This window comes from Nicotiana sylvestris, chromosome 7, assembly GCF_000393655.2.
Source record: "Nicotiana sylvestris chromosome 7, ASM39365v2, whole genome shotgun sequence".
In the NCBI taxonomy this organism is placed as follows: Eukaryota; Viridiplantae; Streptophyta; class Magnoliopsida; order Solanales; family Solanaceae; genus Nicotiana; species Nicotiana sylvestris.
This window is the reverse complement of record NC_091063.1, coordinates 162,923,981-162,937,409: the sequence shown is the minus strand read 5'-3', so window position 1 is coordinate 162,937,409 and position 13,429 is coordinate 162,923,981. Positions and strand designations below refer to the sequence as shown.

The 13,429-nt window shown below is 38.5% G+C and overlaps 1 protein-coding gene across 1 annotated transcript; it reads right to left on the bottom strand.

Moving 5' to 3' along the window:
• Window positions 1–1,914: 1,914 nt before the first annotated feature.
• Window positions 1,915–9,415, bottom strand: LOC104239601 (uncharacterized). The gene is made up of 3 exons (XM_009794281.2): window positions 9,105–9,415; window positions 2,270–2,348; window positions 1,915–2,116 (listed from the first exon to the last, which is right to left on the bottom strand). Exons 1-3 carry the CDS (start codon window positions 9,398–9,400, stop codon window positions 2,048–2,050), a joined length of 444 nt encoding a protein of 147 aa, XP_009792583.2. The 5' UTR covers window positions 9,401–9,415; the 3' UTR covers window positions 1,915–2,047.
• Between the last annotated feature and the right edge of the window lie 4,014 nt (window positions 9,416–13,429).

The window sequence follows — 13,429 nt, the reverse complement described above, 5'->3', positions numbered from 1 at the left end:
TAGACGCTCTATGATCACCGATTTGAAGTCTCGCTTGACTGAAAGCGCTCTCCGATGCCACTGTTGAAGCTTGAATACTTAAATATCTTGAGTCATCGTTGAAAGAACCGAATAGTGTTTTTCTTTGTCCTTCCACCATTCCAAAACATCAAAGGAGTCGTCGGGATTCTCTAATTCAAGTCCTTGCGACAAATAAACTAGAAGCTCATTTAGTTGTGAACTATCAACAATATTATCACCTTGAGAATCCCTGAACTCCGTCCAAGAACTAAGTGCTTTTAGGCTCACAGTTCTTTTAGATGATTGCGAACTAGACGAAGTAGGAGTTGGAACATTTGGTCTAGCATAATCTAAGGCAAGTTGATAAGCATTATAAATTGTTTGAGCATTTATTTTAATTGAGGCTTTTGCATCTGCTAGTGTAGCAAATTCCTCATCTGAAAGTGATAAAGCCTTATAAATATTTGTATACCAAAAGTGAGGACCTCCTAACCAACTTCACAATTTTTCACAAATTGCAATAATAAAGTAAGCAATTATAGAAGAAAATTAGAGAGAGATTGATGATTTTGTAAGTAAAAATGAAAGAATGAGGAGGTATTTATAGTTGAGAATAGGGAAAAAGTGTAATTATAAAAAGTTTGGGGTTAAAACAAAGTTTGGGGGGCAAATGATTATTTTTTAAAAAGCCAAACGGCTAAATTGGCAGGCCAACGGCTAGTTTTTAAACTTCCAACCGTTGGCCAATTTTAAAAAAAAAAATAAAAAATAGTCGTTGGGCCCGTTGGGCCCGCCAGCTAGTCCCGGGCTAAATGGTCCGAGGCTCGCGGTCTCTACATGCAGGACCGGCCCACAGTGGCCTCCTAGGACCGCTTGGGACCGGACCATACGGGCCAGCCCGTTTAGCCCAAAGCCCATGTGGGCTCGCGGTTCCGGAATAGGCCCGGACCACAATACAGTTTTAACAGAGATAACTTTACCGTTGCTCCAAGGCTCCCTTCAAAAGGATCGATTGTATGTTGCAATAAATGAGTCAAAAGTAGGAGGCACTAGCAATGGACCCAATCCTAAGCATCTTAGAAATTTCATTTAACCTCCATTAATTGTCCTTCACCATCTGTTATATATAAATCAACTTCAGAAATTCTATAGGTATCCACATTGCCCCTAAAAAAAAAAAAAAAATCCAACTTGCGCCACTTCCATGTTTTTCAGAATTTCATCAACTTCAGGCTCAAGTGCATGTTTATCCATCTTCATTTCAAATAAAAACGAACATCTACGTCCAAGAATACAGGGAGGACTACACTCTGTAGGTGGGCATCACAGCTCGGCTCTATAGCCGAGCACCACCATTTATCATGTCATAATGAAATTTCAATTCATTTTTTAAGGTGATCCATTTATCACTCTATGACCACTTTACATGCTTGAAGCGATGTCCAATTTTTGGCAATTTTTCCGTAGTTTTTGATTTATCTAAGGTGAAGCACTAATCCTACTTTTGTACTCAACAATGTTATGTAATTCCTAGGGTCTGTTTGGATATTTTAGTACTCCATGTGTTAGCAAGTAACCGATTTTCCAGGTTACTAATCCCACCTTTTATGGATAATTACCTGTAATTATAGTATTAAATTTTTTTTACACGGGTCATATAAAAGATAAACTAATATTATGAAGCACAAGCAATGCAATCAGCTGCAACCCACCAGTACAATAGAGCAACTACTTCATTCTCCACTCACTTCTGTTTCTGCACATCGCATGTGGTGACTCTATAAGAAAATAATCTGAATTCTATGACATGGATCGTCCGACCTGCTTTTGTCATCTCAAGTTCAAATAGAAGACCAAGCACTTCCATTAACTACAGAAAACTAAGGGAAGCAGCCATGCAGCAACATGGCAATATCACCAAACGGTACGAGGTTTAGAAAAATGTTTGAATTCATAGTATCAACAGAAATTTCAAGCTACAATAGTTTTCCTGTCTAGAGATTTCGGAAAAAAAAAAAGCACCAGCATGCTGATACATTGGAGAAACCTATGGAAAGTAAACAGGCCAATTGAAGTAGTACGAGTCTCGTGCATCTTTATCCATGTACTGGTTCCACTGCAATTAATGAAAACTCAAATGAGAGAAAGAAACGAGTAATTCCGTCCTAGTAATAAACTAAAAACATTGAAACAATCTTTTTTTTTATACAACTCTATAGTGTATAAGGGAGAACATCATTACATAAGAAACTTAAGAAGCATCGAGTACCTTAAATTCGTAATCCTTATTTTTCTTTAGAGCTTTCTTCCAGTGATGTTGCTCAAAGAGCATGGCTTTGTCATGCCAGCTGCACATAACAACACATTCAAAAGCTCAGACACACAGCAAAAAGGAAATTTTTAGAAATCTCTGTCATGCAGTAGTATGGGTGTCGTTGAGCCACTACTTGACAATATCGGTGGCCAACATGGCAAAATGTAATCACCTACTGGGGCACAGATTTAGCCATAGTGGAGAGCACCTAGGTCAAACTAAAGTTTCTAAGCTATACTGGCATCCACAACTCAGAAGAATAGCTCTAATGAGATCAAGAAGGATAAGTGAGCCCCCATCACAAATTATGAACGTTATACAAGCACCATCATGCGGGAAGCTCCAAACGTTGTTGTTTAAGAGAAATGATCAAGCGGCAGTTAAAAACATAGGGATTATGCTTTAGCCTTTATGCTTAATCAATTATTCACTCTTACCTTTTATTAGATCTCGAGAGTTGAAGACTTTACAACTGTTAGTGTAAAGTGATAAACAGATGAGCTAAGGAGGAGAACAATGACCCAAGAACTTTCTTGAAAAATGAACTTGGGAAATAGAAGGGAGCCACATATTACCCTTACTACACCTTCACTCAGTCTCCCTGAGAACCACCCTCTTTGCACCCCCTTTTGCGAAAAATATAGACGTCTGCCATCTTTATTTCTCCTTCCGTAATACTAAGCAATACATGAAAGATCAAACAGCTAATCTTCAAGAAGCTGATTAACAAAAGCACTCTACTGTTCTCATGTATGGTTTTGGTCTAGTGAATATGAAATGGTTCTAAAGAGATACATTTCATGCTCTAATACGGCCGTCCTGAACATAGCAGTACTCGAGAAATTTTCCAGGTCTTACAGCTCTCACTAGACCAAGTTTGCGGGAGAGTGATTTTCCTTTCTTTAGAAGTGGTGCAAAACTCTATGACCACTTTTCATGTTTGAAGCAACTGCAAAATTTCCTGCATTTTTCATAGTTTTGCTTTATCTAAGGTGAAGCTCCAATCCTTCTTTTGTACTCAGCAATGTTATGCTTTGTTCTTAATGAAAAACAGAAGGAAAACAAACATTGAGAAGGATTAGGACTTCAACTTAGCATTAATGAGCTGCTCCTTTGTCGTTCAAATGCAAAGGAATGTCACTTAGCTGGAAGAGGTGGAAAGTTATGGAGAACGACACCCAAAAGAAAGAGATGTGTTAACATAATTTAATAAGAAAAAAGATAAGAAAACATTTAGAGAGACGACCTGCTAGAATAAACCAAGAAAGCGTATGACAAGGTCCCTAGGGAGGTGCTCTGGAGATATCTTGAGGCAAAGGGCGTGCCGGTAGCCTACATAAGAGCGATCAAGGACATGTATGATGGAGCTAAGACTAAGGTTAGGGCTGTAGGAGGCGACTCGGAGCATTTCCCGGTTGTTATGGGATTACACCAAGGCTCTGGGCTTAGCCCATTCTTATTTGCCTTGGTGATGGATGCACTGACACACAACATTCACGGGGATGTGTCATGGTGTATGTTATTTGTTGATGACATAGTTCTAATTGATGAGACGAGGGTCGGTGTTAACAAGAGGTTAGAGGTTTGGAGACAGACCCTCGAGTCTAAGAGTTTCAAATTGAGCAGGTCTAAGACAGAGTACCTGGAGTGCAAGTTTAGCGCTGAGTCGAGGGAAGTAGGCAGGGACGCGAGACTTGGATCACAGGTCATCCCAAGAGAGATAGCTTCAAGTACCTTGGGTCGGTGATTCAGGGGGGCGGAAAGATCGACGAGCACGTCACTTACCGTATAGGGGCGGGCTGGATGAAATGGAGGCTTGCATCTGGAGTCTTGTGTGACAAGAAAGTGCCACCGATACTCAAAGGTAAGTTTTATAGAGCTGTGGTTAGACCGGTCATGTTGTATGAGGCAGAGTATTGGCCGGTTAAGAACCTCCATATCCAGAGGATGAAGGTAGCAGAGATGAGGATGCTGAGGTGGATGTGCGGGCACACTAGGATAGACAAGATTAGGAATGAAGATATTCGGAAGAAGGTGGGCGTAGCCCCTGTGGATGACAAGATGCGGGAAGCGAGACTTAGATGGTTCGGGCACGTGCAGAGGAGAAGCCTTGATGCTCCGATGAGGAGGTATGAGCGGTTGGCAGTGGTGGGTACGAGAAGAGGTAGAGGGCGGCCTAAGAAGTATTGGGAAGAGGTGATCAGGTAGGACATGGTACGACTGCAGATTTCCGAGGACATGGCATTTCATAGGAAGGTCTGGAGGTCAAGCATTAGGGTTGTAGGTTAGGGGGTAGTAGAGCTTTCCTTACTTCATACCCGAGGTGAGGCAGGGTTGGATTAGGGTTGATCTTAGATGGCTTGCAGTTTATGTTGAGTCCACACTATCCTTGTTGTTTATCTTAGCCCCGGGCCTTAGATACTGGTTACTGTTATTGCATGTCATTTATCTTTTGGTTGTTATGCTTATGTTACTATTACGGTTTCTACTAGAATTACTAATGAATTGTATTTTCTTGTTTTTTATTTCCGTCTTTCTGAGCCGAGGGTCTATCGGAAACAGCCTCTCTGCCCTATGAGGTAGGGGTAAGGTCTGCGTACACATTACCTTCCCCAGACCCCACTTTGTGGGATTTTACTGGGTAATTGTTGTTGTTGTTCTTGTCAAAAATATAAGATAGCAAACACAAAAGATGTAGTCCATGCACATATGATCGGAAGAATGGAACAATAGAGCTGATTGTAATTATGTGATTGTTGTAATGTAAATTAGTTATCTGCTTAGTTGGTTTTATGCCCTAGCTAGAGGGATTAGGAAGTCGTATCCCACAATTCAACAGTTTGATAATCGATGGGATTAGGAACTACTGTAAAAGGCCCACAATCACGTTCATTCTCAACTTTCTACTTCTCTCTCTACCTTATCCTTTATAAGCCGATTTCACTATTTTTCTTATAACCGAGAAATCCCGTGAGGACCAGTAGCGCAAGGTCCGAAACTCGATGGATAGTGGGCCCGCTCCTCTACCTTTTTCCACTTAAATACCGGGCTTTTGTCTACGGCTGGATTCAAACCCGTGACGTGCACCGAAACCACACATCATGAACTACACTCTTACCACAAGATAGAAGCCCAGTAGGCACAAACAAAAATATTTCACTATTTGCGATGCCATCCAGGAAAACTCACAAGAAATCATTCACAAATTAGTGATCTCCCACCTCTTTACCAAGCTTTCTTTTGCCTTGTGTAATCCGTTGAGAGCAGGAAAACCAAGAAGTAGATTTACGATAATATTCTCCATGTGATAACAAACAGAAAGGTGAAACCAAAAGGGGGAAAACAGAGACAGAAAATTATTCCTCCATCCCTTTAGTGTAGTATTCTCCAAGTTCAAACTTCTTCTTCTTTGAGGAGGCATTACTGTGTGCATTACACCTTCCTTTGACTGTTTCCACAAATTACCCCAGGTTACACTAATTCTTAGTATACCCACTAAAAAGGTGTAGAAACCTAAATAAACAACCTATATTAACAGATATTTCCATTTTGGAATATCTTAAACGGAAACGCAGACAATGTTATGGACTTCTCAACATGGACGGAACAAGGGTCAGATGGAGCGCATAAAACAACCGTTAATAAACCCCTTGATCAAGAATAGATTTGCTCATATCTATTTTGCTATAAAGACTGCCTCAATATCTTTTACTGAAACCTTCAAAGAGAAACCCGTAAGGTAAAGTCAACCCCTTTATTTATCATAAGGATATCAGTAACACCTTTGAAGGTTAATTACCTATCTATCCAAAAAAAATAATGAGCTTACAAGGTGAAAAAAGACCTCGCTTGTAGTTTTTACGACACCAAAGGGACATCCACTATACTTCAATTGTTACATCATAAGTTGATACATCACTCAACCATCAACCATCAACCATGCCTGATCCTAAATAAGTTGCATTCCGCTATATGAAAGCAAATTAGAAGTCTAAAGACTAGAGGTTCTCTAGATAAACTCCTTATCCTTAGACAGACACAATTTCCTAACCAAATAATAAAGATTAGGGACAACACCAAATCTGATGCAAGTCTAACAACACTTCAAAAGGCCAAGAAATGTATGTAAGTGTAACAACATCTAAACCTTTATTAACAACTAGTTGGCATCACCTGTATAGATTCAGGGGTGGATTCACATAGAGTTCGATGGGTGCTCGAGCAACCATTGCCTTTGACTTGGGATGAAAGACACTTCTTATCAGACTCTTTTTTTCTTATCTTTATCACTCTTCTAACCCAACCCCCTTCCCTAAAACACAACATTCTTTTGCCTTTTCTTTTTTCTTTATTTTCTTTTCTTTTTTTCTTCTTTTCTTTTGCCCTTTCTTTTTTCTTTATTTTCTTTTCTTTTCTTATCAGACTCTTTTTTTCTTATCTTTATCACTCTTCTTACCCAACCCCCTTCCCTAAAACACAACATTCTTTTGCCCTTTCTTTTTCTTTATTTTCTTTTCTTTTTTGTTTTACTTTCTCTTCCCTTTTACTTTTTTTCCCACCCGACCCATCTTCGCCAATACATCTTCTTGCAGTGAAGCACTGTAACCTTAAAATCCTAGGTCCATTGTAGTATAGATCATTTGCTTCTACTGCACTCTGTTTTTAGTTGCATGTGCTTTGATTTTGGAGTGACTGGAAGTCTATTCAGATAGCTTCCCTTCATATGTGTCTCAATTAGTCCCTTCACTGCTTATCTATAGACCAGCGAATTTGCAGATTTTTGCACGATCTTACAGAAGCATCTTATACGACCTCTCTCATACATCCTCTATATACGCTGCATGTAGTCTTCTACCCTTTGTTAGATATAAGCATTTCTTTGTTTATCCAATCTTAAGTGGGCGCACATCCATCTTAATTCTTTTTTGATAAGGTAAGATACATCCATCATAACATTTAAATCTCTATAATTTTCAGCTTATGGATATGCTGGACTTTTAGGAATGGCCTCCATCGTGGACAAGATACGGGAAGCGAGGCTTAGATGATTCGGGCATGTGAAGAGAAGAAGTACAAATGCCCCACTGAGAAGGTGCGAGGAGTTGGCAATGATAGGTCTAAAGAGAGGCAGAAGTAGACCGGGAATAATTGGTGAGACGTGATCACACAAAAAATAGCACATCTTCAGCTCTCCTAAAACATGACCCTATATAGGAGAACATGAGGTCGAGGATTAGGGGAGAAGGTTGGTAGTCGAGCAATTAGAAAAGTAGAAGGTTAGTTAGTAGCATGGTTCTAGTACATGCACTCCTATATACAATTTTTTCTTACAACCGTTATATGAAACTTTTCTTGCACTTTGTTACATAAAGCTCCCTTAGCCCTCCTCCTATTTTAATTATACAAGTAATATTTTTATCTATCAAGTCATTCTCTTGAAAGACCACCTACATAAGAAATAGTTTGCATTTAGACAGCATAGCCCCATCTAATTTTACTTCACCTGCCTTCTTCTTATAGGTACATACTTCTACTTATCCTAAATCATTTCTCTCTAGAGAGTTTCTCCATATTTTCAATTATTTTTTGATTTTCTTATTTGTTTCAGCAATTAACACAACATCATCTGCAAATACTACTCGAGACCTCATCTTGAATACTACTGGTTAGCTCATCAATAACTAGGTAACGGGATATGGGATAATGCGAATCCTGGTAACCCATGGTTGTGGAAACTCCTCTTACTCTCCTTTACTATCTCAAACTTGTGACTGCTCTTTCAACATAACTTCTATAATATCAACATATTTTCATACAAAATTATTTCTTCCCAACCACTTATCAATTGACTTTTATTGGCGTTGTATCATGTGTTTTCTATAAGCCAATGAATAGCCTATGCAAATACTTCTTCTTTTTCTATGAATTTCATCAACTTTCTTAACCAAAATAGTGTCGGTTACATATCTAAATGTATAAATTCAAATTAGTTATCAATTACCCTTACAATGTCCTTATGTCTATGCTTCATCACTCTTTCCCAAAGTCTCATCATATAAACTATAAAATTTAATACCATCATAGTTAGCACAAATTTGAGTATCTCCTTTGTTCTCTCTCCCTCACACACACACATATATATAGAAAATCACCTGGGGTCCTGGACAACAGGTCTAGCCTTCATATTTTTCATTGCATCTCTGCAAACCTAATTTTACAAGTGAAGCAAAGGTTTTGTGACGTTAGTCTCATTATTTGCATCGAGCAATTGATCCAAATACCATTTGCATCTCTATTAGACTGTATTATCTCTTCTCAAAACTTGTTGGGGATCATTTCCTAATACGCTTAACTTGGTTCAAATCTTAACCCTCTTTTCGCCGTCCCGCTAACTCACACGTCTTTCTAACTTTTATCCCTTTCCTGTTTCCTAACTTTTACTACAAGTCATCTAATGCTTTTACATAGGACTTTGCTAATCCCCTAAACTTCCCACTTATCACTCTTACAACCACAAGTTGATGCTACTCCTAAAATATTGTAATCAGACTATATACAGCAACAACAACAACCCAGTAAAATCCCACAAAGTGGGGTCTGGGGAGGTCAGTGTGTACGCAGACCTTACCCCTACCCGATAGGGCGGATAGGCTGTTTCCGACAGACCCTGGCTTGTAAGCAGACTATATAGAACAAGAAATTAGCAGCATAAACATTAACACTTTATCAAATTAACAACAAATATGAAAGAAAAAAAAAAGAGACAGTTGGGGCAATTCAAAGTGAGTACTTGTATTGATTGGAGAGAGTCCACATGTAGGGATTGATAAAAGTTAGGGCGGAGAAAGCAGCGGACCCTATCCATATGTTCACGAACCGTTCCGGGTCGGCGTGTGGCACTCCCGGGTCGCCCCGGTACGCGTTCCCAAAGTACTTCTCCATTTCTTCTTCTTCTGCTTCTCGAGCGTTCAGAGTTTTCTTTGGCTTATCCCGATATCTATCTGGTGTTCTAACGGAACAAATTATATATGTGTTCTTTTGCAATTGTGGTATTGATAACTTTTGGAGTTCTACGCTTTCCCCCATTGAACTTCTCAGACTTTACAAAAACATCATAGTGGAAAAAATATTTACACAAATAAATCATTTACATAAGGTAATCATAAGTAAAATATTTGTTTCAATACGGGTACCATTGATGCTTGCATCAGGGATAGGCTGCATACATCATGCCCTTTCCTTTTAGAGTGCGGCCTTTTCTTGCACCATGGGTAAACGCGGGATGCGTGCCCCCTTAATCATAAGTAAAATATTTATAATAATATTAATTTGTAATCAATTAATTAAAAAATATAACTAATGTATTGTTATATATTTACTTATATTGACAGTGACTATAACGTTTCCTTCAACAATACTTCTAAGAAAAAATATAAGTTATATGAATTGTAAAATCAATATAATTTAACTTATATTAATAAAGATCTTACTTGAATGTAATATATTTTTATAGGGTCGTATCATTGTATGCTTGAGTTATAAGGAAACATAAAATCAAGTCGGGCTAATGAGGTATGGTCATGGGACCAGAGCGTGTGATTAACAACCTTAATGGCTTATGGAGTTATAGAGTAGTGAAAGATCGTTATGGTAAACTCCCAAATTTTTTAAAAAAATAACTACGTTAATAAGTTAATCATAATTTAATACAATCAGTAGCATAGCATCTCCTTTTTTCTTTTCCTCTCCCTTCTCGAGTCCGAAACCTAAATAATGATTTGGGACTCAAAATACCTTTATACAGTTAAAAAAGTTACTTTTCTAACTAAAACGCAGTATTATATTACGTTTTAGTTTAACAAAAATTTAGTCGTTAAAGGAAAATGTAGTATAATACTGTGTTTTAGTAAAGTGCAGTATTATACTGCATTTTTCTATTAAATTATAAAGTCTCCTTCTTCCCCACGACCGCCAGAAGGTTTCATTAGAAAAAAAAAAAAAAAAACCTTTCCAGCGGTCCCCCCCCCCCTCCTCAATTTAAAAAAAATCAATTAGGCCCCACCCGTCACACAAAAAGTGAAGAGTGTAGGTCCCGCATACAACCCAAGCCTTCGATTGTTGCGGTATCCTTGTTTAGGGCTCAAAATTTCAAATTTCCGACATTTCTAAAAACATAAATCGAGGTATTCGGATTTAGTCTATGTCTAAACTCGTATAACCATGCATATTTGTTTTCTTGAATGTGTTTCCACGTTGATTTGTGTTTTGTTTGCGATTAAATTTGTATGTTATTTTTATCCAGATTAAATTATTAGTATTTAAAAAAATAGTTAAAAGTTGAGAAATAATTTTTTTTTGTTAATAAAAATGTCCATAAATTTCTTTTACTGTTTTATATGTAATTTCGTGAATGTTATGTTCATATGTTTGTTGTTTTTATTTAGTTATATTACTTATTTGCTTAAAGAATGGTGGCCTTTTAGAGTAGTAAAATATAGAGCCTTGTAGGGTAGTAAAATATAGAGCCTTTTAGCGTAGTAAAATATAGAGTCTTTTAGCGTAGAGTCTCTATAGTTTAAGTATCTACTAACTACAAACTCTATCCAAAATTACACTTTACAAAAATTAATTATTTAATTTATAAAACAAACACACAGAACTAACAAATTAATATATGTTGTCAAATTAAATATCGAGCATGGAACTCATAGATATATACCCTGTCCAATTAAAAATTAATTAACTAACAAAATTTTAAAAATATTGAAATTGACACACATAAGAATTCAGGATAGCTTGGTGCTGCTGGGTCTCAAATATCGAGCCTGGAACCCATAGATATTTACTCTGTCCAATTAAATACTTAAATATTTAATTTATAAAACTAACAAAATTTTAAAAATATTAAAATTGACACACATAAGAATTCAGGATAGCTTGGTGCTACTGGGCCTCAAATATCGAGCCTGAAACTCATAGATATATATTGTATCTAGTTAAATAATTAATTATTAATTATTATAACACAAACAAAATTGTAAAAATATTGAAATTGACACAAATAAGAATTCATGATAGCTTGGTGCTACTGGGCCTCAAATATCGAGCATGTAACCCATAGATATATAATGTGTCCAGTTAAATAAATATTAATTATTATAACACAAACAAATTTGTAAAAATATTGAAATTGACATACATAAGAATTCAGGATAGTTTGGTGCTACTAGGCCTAAAATATCGAGTTTGGAACCCATAGATATATACTGTGTCCAGTTAAATAATTATTATAACACTAACAAAATTGTAAAAATATTAAAACTGACACACATAAGAATTCATGATAGCTTGGTGTTACTGAGCCTCAAATGTCGAGCCTGGAACCCATAGATATTTACTCTGTCCAATTAAATAATTAAATATTAATTATTACAACACAAACACACAATTAATATTGTTTAATTTACAGTAGACGACATGGACGTGCCGCATGTGCATCCTGGATCAGCCTCGGATCAGATATTAGTGTTATAGGGCGACCATAGGTCCGCCTACGTATGGGAGGGACAGCTAGTGGATCAGAGTCTCCGCGCCAGGAGACCGAACGACTTGTGGGATTTTTTGAGGGAGAGAGTTTTTCATCTTCGCGTAGTCCATCGCCTGCGTGATACGGGCTTCTATAGGATTTTTGAGATGGGGTGCCCCCCAGCTCGATTAGTCTCTGATCATGGCGTTGATAGAGCGGTGGCGACCGGAGACGTACACTTTTCACCTGCCCATTGGCAAGGCCACCATCACGCTTCAAGATGTTCAGGTTTTACATGGGCTGCGTGTTGATGGACTGGTTGTTGCACTGCCTCAGTATATGAGATCTATGACGCGTGCCCAGTATTCGGACTTGCTGCAGCAGTTTACTGGTTTCAGGCCACAGGGTGAGGCTGCAGCTAGAGGGGGCAGTCGCATTTTTGTGACAGCTATCAGACAACATTTAGAGGTATTGCACCCCGACATCACCGCCGAGACAGGTGATCTCCATATTCACCGGTACACGAGGTTGGCGCTGCTCCTTCTTTTTGGGGGTGCCTTGTTCCCGAACACTTTGGGAAAACTAGTGAGTATGTGATTTCTACATCATCTTCAGCAGCCAGATTAGTTACCCAAGTACAATTGGGGTGTTGTTGTTCTCGCTTACCTGTACATGAGTATGTGTCGGGCTATCATGGGCACCCAGAGCGACATATGTGATTTTCTACCGCTTCTACAGGTGACAACATATTCGAATACTCTGTTCATTACTTCCAATTCTATATAGTCAAAATGACTCTTAAATTTTACGTCAACCTTGTATGTTAGGTTTGGGCCTGGGAGCGGTTCCTGCCGTTGCAGCAACCTCTACCACTATTACCTCCATATGTAGCACCTCCATTTCTCCATCTAGCTAGGAGGTGGGTTCTCCGATGTGGGAACTACCGAGGCATTGATGCTCATCATAATCTCCCCCTTGTTAGGGATGTGTTGGATATGCTGGAGGCCGCACAGATAAATATGTACCTAAACTTACTTGTCATAAATTCACTTGTGTTGCGCATACTCACTTTTATGTTATTATTTGATAGTTCATCTGGACGCCATAAAGCGACGAGTTGATAGCTGGCCTGCCCGATTATTGCTCGGTCGACCGACAGCTTTGGAGCACTTCCGTCCCACTGATGTGACTCGATGTTGTGGAGCATCATGCTACAGAGCAGGTACTTCGCCAGTTTGACCGTCCGCAGACTATACCGAGGGAGCCTGCATAGGTGGCTACACATTATCAACGGGATGATCGTTCAAGGGTGGACGACGTAATTGTAGCATGGCTAGAGGTGCAGGTTCATGTTTGGGAGCAGCGAGAGGACCTGATTCCGTCACCACCTTCACTGATCCATGCGGCTACTATTGAGATGTATACATCATGGTACCACCGTTACACCCGACTGATGATCATGAAGCTGGCGGTCGGTTCAGACCATATGTCGAGAGGCACGAGGCACTGGTGTAAACACGTGATTTTTGCCCTATGAAAGAATTACTCCCAAAAAAATCAAAATAAAATAATTTTCCTTTGTGTGCAAT